The sequence below is a fragment of the Hypanus sabinus genome, unplaced genomic scaffold (assembly GCF_030144855.1).
Source record: "Hypanus sabinus isolate sHypSab1 unplaced genomic scaffold, sHypSab1.hap1 scaffold_1023, whole genome shotgun sequence".
In the NCBI taxonomy this organism is placed as follows: Eukaryota; Metazoa; Chordata; class Chondrichthyes; order Myliobatiformes; family Dasyatidae; genus Hypanus; species Hypanus sabinus.
Genome location: NW_026779075.1, coordinates 128,365 through 147,515, shown reverse-complemented (window position 1 = coordinate 147,515; position 19,151 = coordinate 128,365). Strand labels below are relative to the sequence as shown.

Below are 19,151 nucleotides of genomic sequence, written 5' to 3'. Positions count from 1 at the left end.
GCGAACGGAGGGGAATCAGCTCTAATTTCTGTACAAGAGCTATTTCCCAATAACGTTTCCTCTATTGCTCCAGTTCGGCAATAACCGGTCCCGTTTACCTTACTCAGAGTATGGGCAAGTTCTATGGGCAAGTCTCTCAGCCACTTCTGTAGGGATTCGTAAATCCCTTAAAACAGAGACACCCGCAATTTCTGGTTTGTATTGCATCCTGATATCCACCATCGATCCAAAAATGGGTCTGATGTTTTACTCAAAGCATTCGGAAATCTCACAGTTAACATCTCACTACTACTCAAAGGTATTCGTTCCGAGGGCATTCCCGATTCCGCATGCTGGGGTAACCTGGGACCCACCAAACACGCCGACTGCCATATTTGTTCTGCATGTGTGTGGCACAGAGAAAGGGAAGTATCTGTTTGTAGACGTGGTGTATACAGTCCGAAAAGTAACATTAGTACTGTCAGCATGATATTATTCCCCCTCCGTTTCTGCTACTTCCTTTACGGCGGGTTTACAGTCGGTTCGATGTACCCACTTTGGTTGCCCCTCCAACCTCACGGCCGTATGTGTGGTCAGCAGCACCTGATGGGTTCCTTACAACCGAGTGTCCAATTTATTTCTGTCCCAATTCTTTATCAACGCAAAGTCTCCAGGATCAACAGTGGGATAGTCCCCTTTAACTTGATCCTCGTCAGCTTGGTGGGCCTGGCGAACCCGCGAATGCACACTATGGACAATTTTGGTCAGCTTACACAAATACATTCCCATTTCCTCCCCTAGAGCATGCATTTCTATCTTATGAGGAAATGGACAATTTAACCCCGGCGTCCATGGGGTATGCATAGGCATTCCATAGATGATTTCTGCTGGGAATGCAATTTTAGACGGGGATGTAACTCTCATATGGGACAATGCCACAGGTAAAACCTTAAGCCAGATTAGTCCAGTTTCTTGCATAAGTTTAGTGAGTTTATTCTTTAAGGTTCCATTTGCTTGCTCCACAATACCAGCTGCACTTGGATGGTGAGCACAGTGGAGTTGCTGTTTTACTGCCAGTTCTTTACAGATTTTCTCATTTATCTTAGCAATAAAATGAGGTCCATTGTCTGTGCTTATTGATTCGGGTAATCCGTAACGGGGAATCGACATAGCAGTATTATGAGTACTGTGTATAGCCTCTATCCATCTGCTAAACAGATTTACTATTAGCAAGAAATATTTATAACCATGCACCCTAGGTAGTCCAATAGAATCATGTTGTAGACACCTGGCAAGAGGGTGTTCCCGGAGGCACAAGGTATACCCTTCCCAGCATTGGCCTTTTTACATAATAGGCATGTTTTTATTCCTTTTTCAGTTGCTGTTTGGAAATTAGGGTGCCACCAGGATTGTAATAATGTGGTTACCATTCCCTCCTTGCCCAGGTGGGAACAATTGTGCACATAATCAATCAGGGTGGGTAAAAAGAAATTTGGAAAAAATCCTGTCCCGCAGGGGTCAGCCACAATTGAGTGTTTTATCATAGTGTCATCCAATCTGGGACCATAATTTGCGTTCCTCAGCAGGGGCGTCCCCCTGAAGTGCGCGCATTTCCCTCATGTCTGGCATTTCCGTTTGCTGTGGTGATTGAACTGTGGACTTTTGTACCCCATAAGTATAATAAGTGGCTGGAGGAGAGCGGCTTGCTTTGCCGGCTCGTCCCCCCTGGCGTTTCCCGGGGATACTTCATCGGATGCTCGTGTATTAAACATTTATTAATAGCGACTTGAGATGGGATCTGAAGAGACTGTAATAAGTGACGAACATACAGGGCATTAATAATAGACTGTCCAGTGGAGGTTACAAATCCACGATGCTCCCACAGAAGCAACAATAATCATGGGCCACACCAAAAGCGTAGCGGGATTCAGTGTAAATATTGGCTGATTTGCCTCTAGCTAAAATACAGGCGCGGGTGAGGGCAGAAAGCTCTGCCATTTGTGCCAATATAGGGGACTTAAATATCCTTGTCCAATAACTGTGGAGTCAGTGGCGATGGCATACCCTGAGCATGGTTTGTTGGTGGGGCTGACAAAAAAATGCCAACGACTCTGAAGTGGAGGTCGGCATTAGACAACGGCTGACCGGACAAATCTTCTCGTGTGGTGGTGAAAATACAATTTTGTAATAGAAAAGCATGTGTTGGAACGTTCAAGGGTTGTGGTGGGTCATTTAGGAAGGTCGTAGGGTTCAGAGTGAGAAGAAGTCAGAAGGGTATTATCAAGGAGAGCCATCTCGTATCGCCTTTGCCGAGCTTGTGTTAGATGTTGAGTCTGGAGATTATTGAGGAATTCCACCGTGGACTGTGGTGTGAGCACAGCAACTGGCAGGTGTAAGGTAATATTTGAAGCGGCCAACACAAGCGTGTGTACAGCGGGGGTAACTGTATGAAGAGTGGCAATCCTGCTGCTACGGGATCTAATTTGGTAGAGTAATAGGACGCTGTCGGTCGCCATGTTTTTGAGTGTGTACTGTAGTGGCACAACGGTCTTTAATGGCGACGTATAGTTGATCATAGAGGGACTGCCCCAAGGGAGGGGCTCGTAATACACTGTCCTTTAATTCAGTGACAGCCTCTCTTTGTTCGGCAGTCAGAGTGAAGGTAGGCGGAGCGTTTAGTGATACCAGTTGAGATAGCTGACTGGAGTAAATGGCAATATTCAATATTTGTTGTCTTGTAGAAATTCAGGAGTCCGAAAAAGACCCTCGTCTGTTTCGGCGAAGTTGAAATGGGGGCATCTGAAATGGGGTCGTATTCGGTCTTCTGTCAGCTTCCGTTCGGCTGCTGAGTGCAGGACCTCTAGAGACTTCACTTCTTTCTGGGAACGCGTTACTTTATGCGGCGGGGTCACGTTCTCCAACGAGTGGAGAAAGTTCAGTGGTATCGTCGTGACAATTTCGCAGGCGGAAGCGCTATGGCTGGCAATCAGTAAACCATCTGTATACTGTATCAAAGCTGAGCTACTAGACAACCTCAACTCACGTCATTGGCACTGGCGAGTCTGCGAAAATAGCGTTGGAGAATGAATCAACCCTCAGGGCAAGCGAGTCAGGTGTATTGTTGTCCTTGATACGTAAATGCAAACTAGTAATGGAAATCTGGATGTATTGGAACGACGAAGATAGCATGTTGCAAATCTACTATTGTAAATATGCAGTCGGCTGCAGGCATGCAATTCAGAATAGTTTCAGGGCTTGGGCCAAGGGCATGTAGGGGTGCCACGATTTCATTTACCTTCCTGATGTCTTGTACTAGGCGCCGTTCTTTTCTTTCTGGCTTTGGAACGGGGAAGATCGGCGTATTGCAAGGTGATTGGCGAGGGACCGGAATTCCCTGAGCCAGCAAGGAGGTTATAAGGGCTCGCACTCCTTCATCTGCCTCTGGTTTCAAGGGCTGCTGAGTAACTGAAGGAAACACCTGTTCCTTTTTCAGTTCAATGCGGACAGGGGTGCAAGGTGTCCGCCCAACTTCGTGGGGGGGGGGGGGGGAGAGGTCGCCCGTAGTTGTGGTTCTCTCTGTCATTGGGTAATGCTGGATGCATGCCGGGTCAACCGTCCAGTCAGCTTTTGTGGGAACTCACAACATTGTAGGCGTCCTTGAGGGAGCTGCTGCCATGATCCTTTAACAGTCTGGGCAAGTTGCGTTAAGGTATCGTCGAGAGTGCCCAGACGCTTTGCCTTATAACCTGGATTAACAGTTCGGGTAATATGCGGATCCACCAGTCCTGTTTATCGCCAAAGGCAACCAAGGATCTGAGCCAGGGAAGCAGAGACTTTCTTACCTTCTATTTCTCCGATAATGGAAACCGAATATTCCTTTCCTTCGGGAGAGGTATAATACTGGTCATCTTCAACCGAAGCCCCAGTAGCGACACAACAGACTGTTACTTGAGAGTCAGCTGTTGGGAAGGGAGGCACAAAAGTGGATGGACCTAGGCTGATTCCCCTCCATTGGTGAACAGCAAACTGGGGGGACTGCCGTACTTCAACCCCTAGTGGACAGAGCAAATCTCTCCCTGCCAAATTGCATCCGAGATTGCTGGTGACTGCAAATGTTTTGTCCACAGGATTGAAAAGGCAGCGGCATAGTCTGACAATCTACATTTACCTATCCCTCAAATCATGATAAAACCACAGTCGTATCTCTTGTCCTTTACACTCTCCTGATCGAGGGTCGAAGTGGTTGCCCCCGTATCAATCATAAACGGAATTGGAGTTCCTGCCACTCGTAGCGTAGCATGTGGTTCTTGATTAGGGGACGTATTGACGACTGGGATGTTTTGCCCCTTGCCTCATGCGAAAGGATTGTTCATTGTGAATGAGGCTCGAGGTGGTCCGCTGGAGGGTGATTCTGCCCTAAAGTGATAGGGACATTTTGCCCACCAATGGCCATATCTTCCAGAATTAAAACAGGGTCTAGCCATTGCTTCAGGTCGAGGCTCATCTCTGGGCGGTACCCGAGGTCTGGTTCCCTGCGACCAGGGTCTACTATCAGGTCCTCCTCGATTCCCCTTCCAGGGTCCCGGCTGGAAGGGGTTAGAAGGTGGATTCAGCTGAGCCGGTCTCTGAGGTAAATTCTTCCCTCCATGGAGGTACTTATCCCATCCTGTATATTGGCCCCAGTCTGCCATATCAGGATTGGGGAACGGAGGAGAAGGCCAGTCCGGGTATCTCTAGTCAGGATTTCCAGGATCCTCCCCACCGTCCAAAGTATTCCCTTGCTTTACTACCGTCTGCCTTCGTGTTCGTTGAACATGCTCAGTTCTCACCTGATTTGGACTCATTCTGACCGCTCCAATAATAAACAACAACTCATCTCCTCTGGTTTCGAGTATTGTCAGACTAATCGATATTGTTCGTCCGAGGCATATCTGCAACATGGGAGGAACACACTAAAATAACATGGCATTAAACAGGAGCGAATCTTGTCCTTAGTTTAAAGCTAAATCTCCGGTAAAGGCACCATAACAGGCAACAAAACTTTCCCAATACTCACTTCCTGTCTGTTCAGGCTTGGGTTGCATTCCAGCACCCTGTTCGCTGAAGGGCTCGCTCCAGTGCTTGAATCAAATGGTTAATCCAGTAATGATCATCAGGGATATTTTGTTGTAAATCGTCACCGGCCCCGTATCATCACTCATTTGTTCCAACCATTTACCTTTTCCTTCTGGGGATAAAATCAAGCAACGTAATCCAAATAAATCTTTAGTAGTAGCCACATACATTTTAATAGTACTCCGGACATACTGGGCAAACTTAGCTGGTTTTTCATTCCGGTCTGGGGTTTGATTCAATATCATGATCATTTCTGGCCGTTTCCAAGGGACATAAACCTCAACAGTCGATTCCACAATATCGTCTGCTGCTCGTGGATTGGGCAGTTGTCTAGTGGGATATTGCCCCGGGGAGCTAATTTGGACTTCCTCCATTTACTGAGTAAATTAGGCTAATTCTTCACCCTGATCTCTATTCTGTTTCTTTACGCCCCTTATTTCTTCGATTTAGTTTTACTCGTTCCCCTATACCTGATCCCTTAGTGTCTTGATAAGGACATGCAGAATTATAAGGCGGAGGTGGTGCTGAGGAACGCTGGTTTGGGACGGAGGTATCGGAACTCTGGGAAATAATCCCCATTCCTCATCCCAATCCGTGTCTTCTGAATCATCAAGCAGGGTCTGTATGCCAAACATAGGATCGGGATCCCGGGACCCTTTTCAGCTCTTGTTCAGCGCTGTTGCCTTAATCCCGCCTTTCTGTCGTTGTCGGCCTTTTGCTGTTTTCACTGTTGCTATTTCTCTCTTTTCCTCTCCCATCCACCCATTCACATTCTGCTTTAAGGGTTTCCCGACTCTTAGGAGTTCCGACAACAGCACATGCCTCTATTTCTGTATTGCATGCATTATTCCTCCAACTGGCCAGTAAAGTATTATTCAATTTTACATCCGCTTTACCTTCCCATTCCTCAATCAGGAATTTCCATTTCCTTCCACAGTTCTTTTTCCAGATTAAATTAACCGCTTGCTTACATGATTCTATAACACAAGTTCCTCCCCCGCTCCTCCCCCCCCCCGGAGCCCAAATATCAGTTGTTCTTATTTATGACGCTGGGTGAGAAATTTAGCCAGCCTGCCTCCTCGTTAATCAACTTCAACCGGCCATATTATCAGGAGGCAGCTGATATGGCCAAATCCCTTAGGTAGCGGTGGCCGCTTCTCCTGACCGGGGTCCCCATTCCCGACTCTTTCTTTAGGAACAATACAGAATATCCAATTTCACCGGCAGACTTTAATTATCACAAAAACCTGCTAGCCTATTTTCCGTTAATTTTCACAAAACAACACTCACATACTCTGGAGAAGTGGGAGGTTCCCTTCCTTCATTTCTCTGAACTTGCTTCATTAAACTTCAACCGGCCATATTCTGCTGCCGAGGTGAGAAATTTACCGGGCTGCCAGTGTCGCATCCTTATCAAATTTCAACCGGCCATATTCTGAGACTTGCGTGACCCCTTATCGAATTCGCCGGGCAGCGGCGACCGCTTCTCCCGACCGGGGCCCCAATCCCGCTTCCGGCCGTCATACAAAATAGCCAATGTCACCCGCAGCAACCTTACCGAAACAACTGCTTACCTTAAATCCTGGTCCGAATAGTTCTTTTGATCTGGTCAAGGTACCAATCCCGTGGGCGAGGTTAAAATGTACCTCGGACGCCCTGCTACCCAATTGCGATTCGACTCAAGTCTTCAGTCACCTATTCAGCCCAGAGCGACATTCCCTATTTTGGGATTCGAGCCACAGCAATAAGTGTAGACTTAAATTCACCGGATCAAGTAACCACAGCCCTGAAAGATCGTTACTTATCCGTTCACCAGGTTACTTCTTCGAGCTCCTCCGGCTAGGTAACTTTGTCCCGACATCAAGGGGAAAAGCGTCTCATCCCTCTGGCGGTTCAAACAAGTTCACTGTTCGACTTCCAGAATAGCTACAATTTATAAGGCCACCGATAAAAAAGAACAATCACTTCCAAAGATATTCCAGTTGCTCAAATAAAGCAAAGCTTAATAACTTAGATAAGAGACACCTTCAACTTTAAGTTGTAATTAAGAAAGGAATGTCCTGTCTTATCTTCATCAGCAACCATCTTTTGTCGAAACCAAAGGTGTGAATTATCAGGAAACGTCTTTTTTGGATCTGTATGAGCTTCAACCTTTATGTCGCTCCAAAAAGCAGCTGTGAGACTTCATCTTAAATATAGCCATTCACAAACACAGGCACAGCTGGTACTCAACCTCAACCCATTATTTACATGAATCTGAGTATCCCCCAAATCCTTTAAAACATTATCAGTCAGACATTGGGAAGAGATTCTCTCAGTGATCTCAAATGAATGCGTATCATTGAGTTCTCACTGGGGCGAGGATGTTCACCTGCTGTGAATCTGGGAATGGTTTCAGACAGTAATCTAACCTTGTGACACACTACAGGGTTCACATTGGAGAGAAAGTTTCAATAATCTGCATGCTGGATATTTGTCCATCACCGTTGCTGAATGCAATTTCGAGAGTGACTGTCAGTGCTGAACTCTGCAATATTTGCTGCTGCTCACCACACCCAGTTCTGCATCCTGGTCACTGGGCATGGGAGGAGTTTCTTCTGCTGCATATTCACCTTTAATGGGACTGGAGTTTAATATTCTGGATATGTGCAAATAAATCAGTTCTATTTTAAACTCTGTCTTTGGTACTTAGTGAATTTATAACACACCTCGTGTACAGTAGAGAGTGGCCGCCTGGACCTTGCCAGAGTTTCAACTACACGACAGTCCTTTTAAATCCTCCCCTGTTGTTCCCCTCTCGCTCTCCCTGTGGTGATGGGTTCCAAACAGTCACCACTCTGTGGGTGAAGAGGTTTCCCTTGAATTCTCTGCAGACTGAAGAAGTCGAGCTGACTGCAGTTCTGTCTTAGATGTCCTTTGTCCCTCTAATCTCTGGGCTCAGGAAGAATAAGGAGGAGTTAACCTCCTTATTTAGGGCTCATTTCCACATTATGGGTCATTTTCCCTGCTTCTAAAGTGTTGTTACAGAACACCACTGTCATCTAAAGACTGAAAGCAGAATGGGAAACCATCTGTTGGATGTTCAACGGAGCAGGGTCAGAAACCAGAGGCAGGTCTGCACAGGGCAGAGTGTGGGGCTCCGGGAAATGGTTGGGGTCATGAGAACGGATCATGAGAAGGGAATCAGCAGCAGGGAGTGGAACCGAATAACAGAGTGTGGACATGTCGAAGCTGATTGACAGAAAATAATTCGTTTGTCTGACTGATGACACAAGCAATGCCTGTTGTGAAGTGCTCCATTGGTCAAGGGAAATGAGGGTGTTGGGAATGGTTATATCTATTGAGGGAGTTAGTCCTGCTTGTTTATCCTGTAATATAATTTCTGGATGGTTATTATATAACCATATAACAATTACAGCACGGAAACAGGCCTTCTCAGCCCTTCTAGTCCATGCTGAAAGCTTACTCTCATCTATTCCCACCAACCTGCACTCAGCCCATAACCCTCCATTCCTTTCCTGTCGATATACCTATACATTTTTTTAAATATCGAACCTGCTTCTACCACTTCTACTAGAAGCTCCTCCACACAACTACCACTCTCTGAGTAAAGAAGTTCCCACTCGTGTTACCCCTAAACTTTTTCCCCCTAACTCTCAACTCAAGTCCTCGTGTTTGAATCTCCCCTACTCTCAATGGAAAAAGCCTATCCACTTCAAATCCATCTATCCCCATCTAAATTTTAAATACCTCTATTGAGTCCCCCCTCAACCTTCTATACTCCAAAGAATAAAGACCTAACTTGTTCAACCTTTTTCTGTAACTTAGGTGTTGAAACCCAGGTAACATTCTAGTAACTCTTTTCCGTACTCTCTCAATTATATTGAAATCTTTCCTATAATGCGATGAACAGAACTGCACACAATACTCCATATTTGGCCTGAACAATGCCTTGTATAATGTTAACATTACATCCCAACTCCTATACTCACTGCTCTGATTTGTAAAGGCCAGCATACCAAAAGCTTTCTTCACCACCCTATCCACATGAGATTCCACCTTCAGGGAACAATGCACCATTATTCCTTGATCCCTCTGTTCTGTTGCATTCCTCTGTGCCCTACCATTTACCATATATGTCCTATTTTGATTAGACCTACCAAAATGTAGCGCCTCACTGTTAACAACATTAACCTCCATCTGCCATTTTTTTGTCCACTCTTCTAAAAGGCTTAAATCTCTCTGCAAGCTTTGAAAACCTACTTCATTATCCACAACGCCACCCATCTTTGTATCATCTGCTTACTTACTAATCCGATTTACCGCCCCATCATCCAGATCATTAATGTATATGACAAACAACACTGGACCCAGTACAGATCCCTGAGGCACAACACTAGTCACCGGCCTCTAACCTGACAAACAGTTATCCACCACTACTCTCTGGCATCTCCCATCCAGCCACTGTTGATTCCATTTTACTACTTCAATATTAATACCTAATCATTGAACCTTCCTAACTTCCTTCCGTGTGGAATCTTGTCAAAGGACTTACTGAAGTCCCTATAGACAACATCCACTGCTTTACCCTCGTCAACTTTCCTAGTAACCACTTCAAAAAGTTCAATGCGGCTTGTCAAACATGATCTTTCATGCACAAATCCATGTTGACTGTTCTTAATCAGACCCTGTCTAATCAGATAATTATATACCATATCTAAGAATATTTTCCTTTAATTTACCCACCACTGACGTCAAACTTACAGGCCCATCGTTGTTAGGTTTACTCTTAGAACCCTTTTTAAACAATGGAACAACATGAGCAATTCGCCAATCTTCCGACACCATCCCCGTTTCTAATGACATTTGAAATATTTCCGTCAGAGCTCCTGCTATTTCTACGCTAACTTCCCTCAAGGTTCTAGGGAATATCCTATCAGGAACCAGAGACTTGTCCACTTTTATATTCCTTAAAAGCTCCTGTACCTCCTCTTCTTTAATTATCAGAGTTTCCATAACTACCGTACTTGTTTCTCTTACCTTACACAATTCAATAACCTTCTCCTTAGTGAATACCAATGAAAATCATTTTTCAAAACCTCCCCCATAGCTGTCAACGCTGATTCTCTAAGGGACCAATTTTATCCCTCACTATCGTTTTGCTATTAATATAACTGTAGAAACCCTTTGGATTCATTTTTACCTTACTTGCCAAAGCAGCCTCATATCCTCTTTTAGCTTTTCTAATTTCTTTCTTAAGATTGTTTTTACATTCTTTATATTCCTCGAGCACCTCATTTGCTCCATGCTGCCTATATTATAGATCTCTCTCTTTTTCCGAACCATGTTTACAATATCTCTTGAAAACCATGGCTCTCTCGAACTTCTAACCTTTCAACCTAATAGGAGCATAAAGATTTTGTACCCTCAAAATTTCACCTTTAAATGAACTCCATTTCTTTGTTATATCCTTCCCATAAACTAATTGTCCCAATCCACTCCTAAATCTTTTCGCATCTCATCAAAGTTAGCCTTTCTGCAATCAAAAATCTCAACACTAGGTCCAGTCCTATCCTTCTCCATAATTATATTGAAACTAATGGTATTGTGATCACTGGACCCGAAGTGCTCCCCAACACATACCTCCATCACCTGACCTATCTCATTCCCAGCAGGAGATCCAACACTGCCACTTCTCTAGTTGGTACCACCATGTATTGCTGCAAAAACCTATCCTGCACACATTTTACAAACTCGAAACCATCCATCCCTTTTACAGTATGGGCTTCCCTGTCGATGTGTGGAAAATTAAAATCAGCCACAATCACAACCTTGTGGTTACTACAAATATCTGCTATCTCCTTTCAAATTTGCTCCTCCAATTCTCGCTCCCCATTATATGGTCTATAATACACCCCTATAAGTGTTACTACACCTTTCCCATTCCTCAATTCCATCCAAGTAGTCTCCCGAGACGAGCCCTCTAATCTGTCCTGTCAAAATACCACTGTAATATTTTCTCGGACAAGCAATGCAATGCCTCACCCTCTTGCCCCTCCGATTCTTTCACACCTTAAGCAACGAAATCTAGGGATATTTAGTTGCCAATCACACCTGTCTTGCAACCATGTTTCACTAATAGCTACAACATCATATTGCCATGTCTCAATCCATGCTCTAACCTCATCTACCTATCTGACAATGCTCGTAGCATTAAAATAAATGCATTTAAGAAACTCTCCACCTCTTCCTCTCTGCTTATCCCTAACGGTGCACGCAACTTTATTATCTTTTTGTTTTCCTTCTCCCCTACATCTTCGGTCTGAACCCTCCTACATCAGGGAGGAAGTTCAAATCACCTCTGTGTTAAAAGTCTAACCATCACGGTGACTGAAGGCAGCTGCAGGTTCATGAGGGACTGTTACTGTCAGATTCTGCAGTTCTTGTGGCTGCTCATCGCACGCAGGACTGAACCCTGGTCACTGAGCATTGGAGGAGTCTGTTCTGCTGATGTTAGTCTTAAACTAGACTGGTGTTTAATATTGTGGATCTGTGAAAGTTAAAACAGTTTTGTATAAAATCCCGTGTTTCAGGTACTTACTGTGTCTACCACACTCACAATGTCAACTAGAAAGGCCACTCGGCCCATCTGGTTCCTGCCCATGTTTCTGTTCCATATCCGTATATCAAAATCTACCCCTGCCGTTCCCCTCTCACTCTCCCTGAGGTAACAGGTTGCAACTAGTCACCACTCCGTGGAATAGAAGATTTCCCTTGAATTTCATAGAATCACAGAAATCTATTTTCCTAAGCTCCATGTACCTATCCAAGAGTCTCTTAAAAGACCCTATTGTATCCGCCTCTACCACCGTCGCTGGCAGTGCATTCCACACACACACACCACTCTTTGCTTAAAAAACATTGCTCTGATATCTCCTCTGCACCTACTTCCAAGCAGCTTAAACCTATTCCCCCTCGTGTTAGCCGTTTCAGCCCTGGGAAAAAGCCTCTGGCTATCCACACGACCAATGCCTCTCGTCATCTTATACACCTGCATGAATTTCCTGCATGATTTTCTCCGTGCTGAATAAGACGATGAGCTCACTGTGGTTGTGACGTTCTCGCCCGTCGCCCATCTCACCACCTCCCCACTCCCCCCCTCCCCTCCCTCTCTCCCTCTCCCGCCCCCTCACCCTTTGTGTTTTACGTCAAAGACCTCAATCAGGCACTAAAAACGCACTCGCAGTAAACGAACCTGCAGTCTCGTAACACAATACACCTCTAAAGTCTGACAGCTGTCTAGCGAGTGAATCTTCGATGGTGCAGAGTCAGAAACCAAAGAGTTACCAGATTGAGTCAGGCTTTGGGGCTGCAAAGAGAGATGGAGTCTAGAGTTTACGAGGAGGAGGAATCAGACCAGCAGGATGTGGCTACAAAAGAAAGATTAGAAGCATTTGGAAACTGGTTGATCGAAAAAAAAAAGGTGGTTAATTTCTGCAAAATACTGGTGGAAATCAACAGTCAGGCAGCAATTGTGAAGAGGAATAAAAAGACAACGTTTACACCGAGCCCTTTCAGCATGCCTAGCCTGTGTACTCCGCTGCTTAGTTGCTGCTTGAACTGCAGAGTTCCTCCAGCATTTTGTGTGTGTGTGCGTCACTGTATTCCAAGCAACTGCAGAATCTCCTGTGTTTTATAACTGCATTTTACTTTGGCATTCGATAGGCATTGATATTGAGTATATTGCTTATGGGAGCCGCTTTCTGCGGTAAAACAGCTGCAGATTTTTCGATGCACACGAAAAAATAAGGTATGGACCTTGAACCGGTACCTGCACAAATCTTTAATGGCACCGTGATTACCCATAGGGCCATGAGTTAAAAATTTTGCCGTCATTGAGGCACCGATGAAATGCGCAGGCGTCAGGCTGAGGACGTCCCCGAGTATCACGCATGCGCACAGTACACTGAAGGCCTCGAAAACGTCGGATGGAGGTAAGAGTGATTCTCCGTGTTTTTCTCTGAAACACCGACTTCAGAACGATTCCTGTGAAATCCGGACATCACAGTCCGCAATCCCGGGACAGTCCTTCTCTCTTCCCTCTCTCTCAGCCTCACGATCCGTACACGGGCCCCGGGGAGCTTCCGGCCGCTGAGTGAATGGGAACCGATGGATCTCTCAGACAGAGCTGAGCTCTAGCTATCTAAATGCAAGGATTAGGAACTCGGGAGAAAGGGAACAAAATCTTTTACATCACCAGTTGAGAAATTCGCCTTTGTTCTACCTCCGATCACTGACAAGAGAAAATCTGCAGATGCTGGAAATCCAAGCAACACACACAAAATGCCGGAGGAACTCAGCATTAGTACTCTTTTCCGTAGATGCTGCCCGGCCTGCTGAGTTCCTCCAGCATTTTGTGTGTGTTGCTTGTTCCACCTCCTTTTGTTCTGGACTTTTCAACCCGTGACGACATGTTTTGTACCATTCTCTCTGGAAGATAATGATATCAAACACCTTTGCCCTGGGCAACAAGTAGCTTTCACATCAAATGTGCCAGACTCCAGTCAGACAGACTACTGCCCTTCCCTTCATATTCATTGGGATTGTCATCAGTGAGGTCACCACCGTCAGTCATTGGGGGAGACTTCAGGGGAAATATTTATGTACAATACAGAAACTGGTGATACCTGTGTGTATTGTGGTGATGCAAAAGTTGTTGGAGAGTTTACAAGAGGGAAGAATTGGAGTGATATTTGGAAATCTGACTTTTTAAAGCGTAATTTAGCAAGCAAACCACTTATGGACAAAGTGCAAAAGCACTGGTGAGAAAATCCTTCATTACCCGTTACAGGCCTGTGACATGGTGTGAGAGGGCAGATGAACTGGATCGAGCCCAGAGGAGATCACAGTTCTTACAGACAGTGATTTGCTGGCTGTTAAAATGAATACCTCTCTATATAAAATTCACAGTGCACATGTTGTCACTTGGTAAAAGAATGCACAGTACAAGATTTATGTGCACACTGGTGATTACAAATTAGAGGGGACATTGGTGTGGAGAACTCCAGTGTCCCTGACACCCTCACCTACAAGATGTGCACCCAGCTGCACTTTGAGGAGTTGGAGGGGAAAATGGATGAATTTTGGATTATCCAGCAGTTGGAGGGGGTGATAGATATGACATGAAGAGAGGTGAGTTACACCTAAGGTGCAGGACACAGGAAACTGGTTGAGAGACATGAAGGGGAATGAAGTTAAATAGCCATCGCAGAGTACTCTTGTTGCCATCTCACACAACAGCCAGGTGGGCCGCTTTACAAACTGTTGGGGAGGGAGGGATTACCTGGCAGAGGAAAGACAAACGGGTGATAGGGGATTCGTTAGTTAGGAGAACAGAACAGAGGGGATGAAAGGTCAGTTTTGATGGTGTCAAAAGGACCTGCAAGTGCGGTTTGGGATAGGCCGTTTTCTGGCAAAGGAGTACTTGGTAAGTGGGAGGCCTTCAGAAGAGACATTTTTGGGAGTGTAGAGTTTGTATGTTGACAGGTAACTGGTGCAGGGAACCTTGGTTTTCAAGAGATATTGAGGCCCCCGATATTTTGTTCCTCTAAATGCCTCAGACTGTTGGGTGCTACCAAGACTCATTAATGACAACAGTATCATAATCCCACCCCCGAGCTCTTCGGACTTATTTTTAGTCGTCTTCTGTTGGTTTCTAAAAGCTTCCAATAGTTTTTGCTCTTTTGAATGCCCTCTCTTTGGCTTTTATGTTGGCTTTGGGTTCTCATTTCAGCCACAGTTGTGTCTTCCTGCCTATACAATGCTTCCACTTCTTTGGGGTGTATCGATCACTCAGCTCCTGAATTCTCCCAGAAACTCCAGCCATTGCTACTCCGTTGTCTCTCCTATCTTTCCCTTCCAAACAAGTTTAGCCAGCTTCTCTGTCACAGAAACATGGAGAAGTTCAGTATGGAAACAGGCTATTTGCCCAATCCAGTCAATGCCAAACAAACATTTAAACTGTCTAATGCAACTTACTGCACCGGGACCATTGCCCGCCGAACCCCTACCATCCAGGCTCCCATCCAAACTTCTTTTAAATGGTGAAACAGAACTCATATTCACCACTTGTGCTGGCATCTCACTGCACGCTCTCACAACCATTTCAGTAAAGAGCTTTTCCAAATGTTCCCATTAAATTTTCACTTCCCCACTTACCCATGACCTATGGTTGTCATCGCACCCATCCTCAGTGGAAAAAGCTGCTTACCTGTACCCTATCTATACTGTCATAATGTTGTCTATTCCCAACAAATCCTCAAAGAAATGTATAATATCTTTGTTTATGTTTAGAGCCTTTTTCAGATGTATAGGATGATGAGGGACACTGATCGTGTGGATAGCCAGAGGTTTTTACCCCAGGGCTCAAATGGCTAATGTGAGGGGGTATAGTTTCAAGGTGCTTGAAAGTTGATATGGAGGGGATGTCAGGGGTAACTTTATTTACACAGAGAGTTGTGGGTGCATGGAATGGATTGCAGGCTATTTGCGTGAGAGTGTTTCAGTTACTGTGGGGCCAGGAACCCATGCAGCTCAGTGGGAACACAGAATAATACCAATGGAGAGAGTCAAACTGAGCCAGGTCACAGATTGGAGATGGCAGAAATGCCCCATTCTTATAGAGACAGGAAGAGCATCAGAGAGTTTGATGGTCTTCCAGATACCAGCACTCTGCCCAGTCAGGAGGTGATTTCTCTCTCCGACTTGGGTTAAAAATTCACTGTAACAGTGTGATGCCAGATCACACCTTGACACTCAAGTAATCTCATCTGAAATGTTGTCCTATATCCATTGATGGATTTTGTAAATCTTTTTACAGTTTAAAAATGGCAAGGAATTTGAGTATGGGAATCTCGAACACAACACACCAGTTTTGCTGTCTCTGTCCAGATATTTAAGAAGTGGAGCAAGGGTTTCAGTCAATCATCCTTCCTGCTCAGACTGTCGGGAGGGATTCACTCGATCATCTGACCAACTGGCATGACCGTTAGTTTATATGGAGGGGAGCCCATTCTCCTGCTCAGACAGTGGGAATGGATTCACTCGGTCATCTCAACTGAAGGTACATCAGCGAGTTCACACTGGGCAAGGCCATTCACCTGTCCTGTGAGTGAGAAGGGATTCAGTTGGTCTTCCCACCTGCGGACACACCAGTCAGTTCACACCGGGCAGAGGCTGGTCAACTGCTGAATTTGTGGGGAAGGATTCACTCAGTCATCTGACCTAATGGCTCACCAGCGAGTTCACACTCGGGAGCGGCTGTTCACCTGCTCGGACTGTGGGAAACGATTCACTCAGTCATCTCAGTTACTGAGACACCAGTCAGTTCACACTGGGGCCAGGCCATTCACCAGCTCAGACTGTGGGAAAGGATTCATTTCATCATATCAGTTACTGAGACACCAGTCAGTTCACACCTGAGTGTGGCTGTTCACCTGCTCAGACTGTGGGAAGCGATTCACTGAATTACCTCGACTGAAGATACATCAGCGAGTTCACACCGGAGAGAGGCCATTCAACTGCTCAGACTGTGGGAAGGGATTCGCTCAGTCATCTCAACTGAAGGTACACCAAAGAATTCACACTGGGGAGAAGCCGTTCACCTGCTCGGACTGTGGCAAGGCATTCACTTCATCAGCTCACTTACTGAGACAACAGTCAGTTCACACTGGGGAGAGGCCATTCACCTGCTCAGACTGTGGGAAAGGATTCACTTCGTCATATAAGTTACTGAAACACCAGTCAGTTCACACCGGAGAGTGGCCGTTCACCTGCTCAGACTGCGGGAAGGGATTCTCCGAATTACCTCAACTTAAGGTACATCAGCGAGTTCACACTGGGGAGAGGCCATTCACCTGCTCAGACTGTGGGAAGCGATTCGCTTCGTCATCCCATCTGAAGATACATCAGCGAGTTCACACTGGAGGGAGGCCATTCACCTGCTCAGACTGTGGGAAGGGATTTGCTTCGTCATCCCATCTGAAGATAAATCAGCGAGTTCACACTGGAGAGAGGCCGTTCACCTGCTCAGTCTGTGGGAAGGGATTCACTCAGACATCTCAACTGAAGGCACACCAGGGAGTTCACACCGGAGAGTGGGCAATCACCTGCTCGGACTGTGGGAAGGGATTCACTTGCTCATCCCATCTGAAGGTACATCAGCGAGTTCACGCTGGAGAGAAGCCGTTCACCTGCTCAGACTGTGGGAAAGGATTCGGTCAGTCATCTCAACTGAAGGCACACCAGGGAGTTCACACCGGAGAGTGGCCAATCACCTGCTCAGACTGTGGGAAGGGATTCACTTCGTCATCCCATCTGAAGATACATCAGCGAGTTCACACTGGGGAGAAGCCGTTCACCTGCTCGGACTGTGGGAAAGGATTCACTTCGTCATATAAGTTACTGAAACACCAGTCAGTTCACACCGGAGAGTGGCCGTTCACCTGCTCAGACTGCGGGAAGGGATTCTCCGAATTACCTCAACTTAAGGTACATCAGCGAGTTCACACTGGGGAGAGGCCATTCACCTGCTCAGACTGTGGGAAGCGATTCGCTTCGTCATCCCATCTGAAGATACATCAGCGAGTTCACACTGGAGGGAGGCCATTCACCTGCTCAGACTGTGGGAAGGGATTTGCTTCGTCATCCCATCTGAAGATAAATCAGCGAGTTCACACTGGAGAGAGGCCGTTCACCTGCTCAGTCTGTGGGAAGGGATTCACTCAGACATCTCAACTGAAGGCACACCAGGGAGTTCACACCGGAGAGTGGGCAATCACCTGCTCGGACTGTGGGAAGGGATTCACTTGCTCATCCCATCTGAAGGTACATCAGCGAGTTCACACTGGAGAGAAGCCGTTCACCTGCTCAGACTGTGGGAAAGGATTCGGTCAGTCATCTCAACTGAAGGCACACCAGGGAGTTCACACCGGAGAGTGGCCAATCACCTGCTCAGACAGTGGGAAGGGATTCGCTTCGTCATCCCATCTGAAGATACATCAGCGAGTTCACACTGGTGAGAGGTCGTTCACCTGCTCAGACTGTGGGAAGGGATTCATTTTGTCATCCCATCTGAAGATACATCAGCGAGTTCACACTGGTGAGAGGCCATTCACCTGCTCAGACTGTGGGAAGGGTTTCACTTCATCATCCCATCTGAAGATACATCAGCGAGTTCACACTGGTGAGGGGCCGTTCACCTGCTCAGACTGTGGGAAAGGATTCACTCAGTCATCCATCCTAAAGGCACACCAGCGACTTCACACTGGGTAGAGACCGATCTGCTCAGACTTTGGGAAAAGATTCTCTCAGCCAAATCAACCAGTGTGCATCACTGAGTTCACACTGGGGAGAGGCCATTCACCGGCTGTGAATGTAGGAAGCGATTCACTCAGTCATCTAATCTTATGTAGCTCTCAGTTCTGCTGGCAGCTTAACAGAGGGGGTTATAGCCTGCCCACCCCAGTCTGGCCAAACTGAAGAATCTCGTTTGGGTGGATAGTGAGTGATGTGTCCCCTTTCTGTGAACTGTCTCTTTAAAATGCAAAGCGAACCGAGACTGACTTTGGACACGCTGTTGGATTTCTGCAGAAGTGCTGGGTTGCTATGGTGACCAGCTAATGTTTATGTTCTGTGTGGTTAAGCAAGGTCAGAATGATCCTTTACCGACACAGAACAAGCAAGCGACTTCTTACAGAGAGAGGGGGCGGAGCTACGTGATGGACAGATGGTGTTCAGCACAACGGTATTTAAACACACGTAACTGCTTTTCTCGCAGGGCACGCAGACGCTCAAAGGCTAGTGATGAAAGTTTCTGATAGTTGGACTTTCTTGTACCCACAAGGGTGGGATTTGAGGATCGATAATCTGTGGCTGTTAGTGCGTGTAAGAGCGACCCTATGGGATCTACCGGTGAGTCTAACCCTTGCTTGGGTTGGCACCTTGAAGAAGGTGCTCTTGAGTTGGTCACGTCTGGCTAACTTGGAAGATTTGATGGG

General features: G+C 46.1%; 1 protein-coding gene across 1 annotated transcript; it reads left to right on the top strand.

Moving 5' to 3' along the window:
• The first annotated feature begins 5,591 nt into the window (after positions 1-5,591).
• Positions 5,592-18,667, top strand: LOC132386136 (zinc finger protein 27-like). The gene is made up of 3 exons (XM_059958432.1): positions 5,592-5,631; positions 16,598-17,307; positions 17,476-18,667. Exons 1-3 carry the CDS (start codon positions 5,592-5,594, stop codon positions 18,424-18,426), a joined length of 1,701 nt encoding a protein of 566 aa, XP_059814415.1. The 3' UTR covers positions 18,427-18,667.
• Positions 18,668-19,151: the final 484 nt, after the last annotated feature.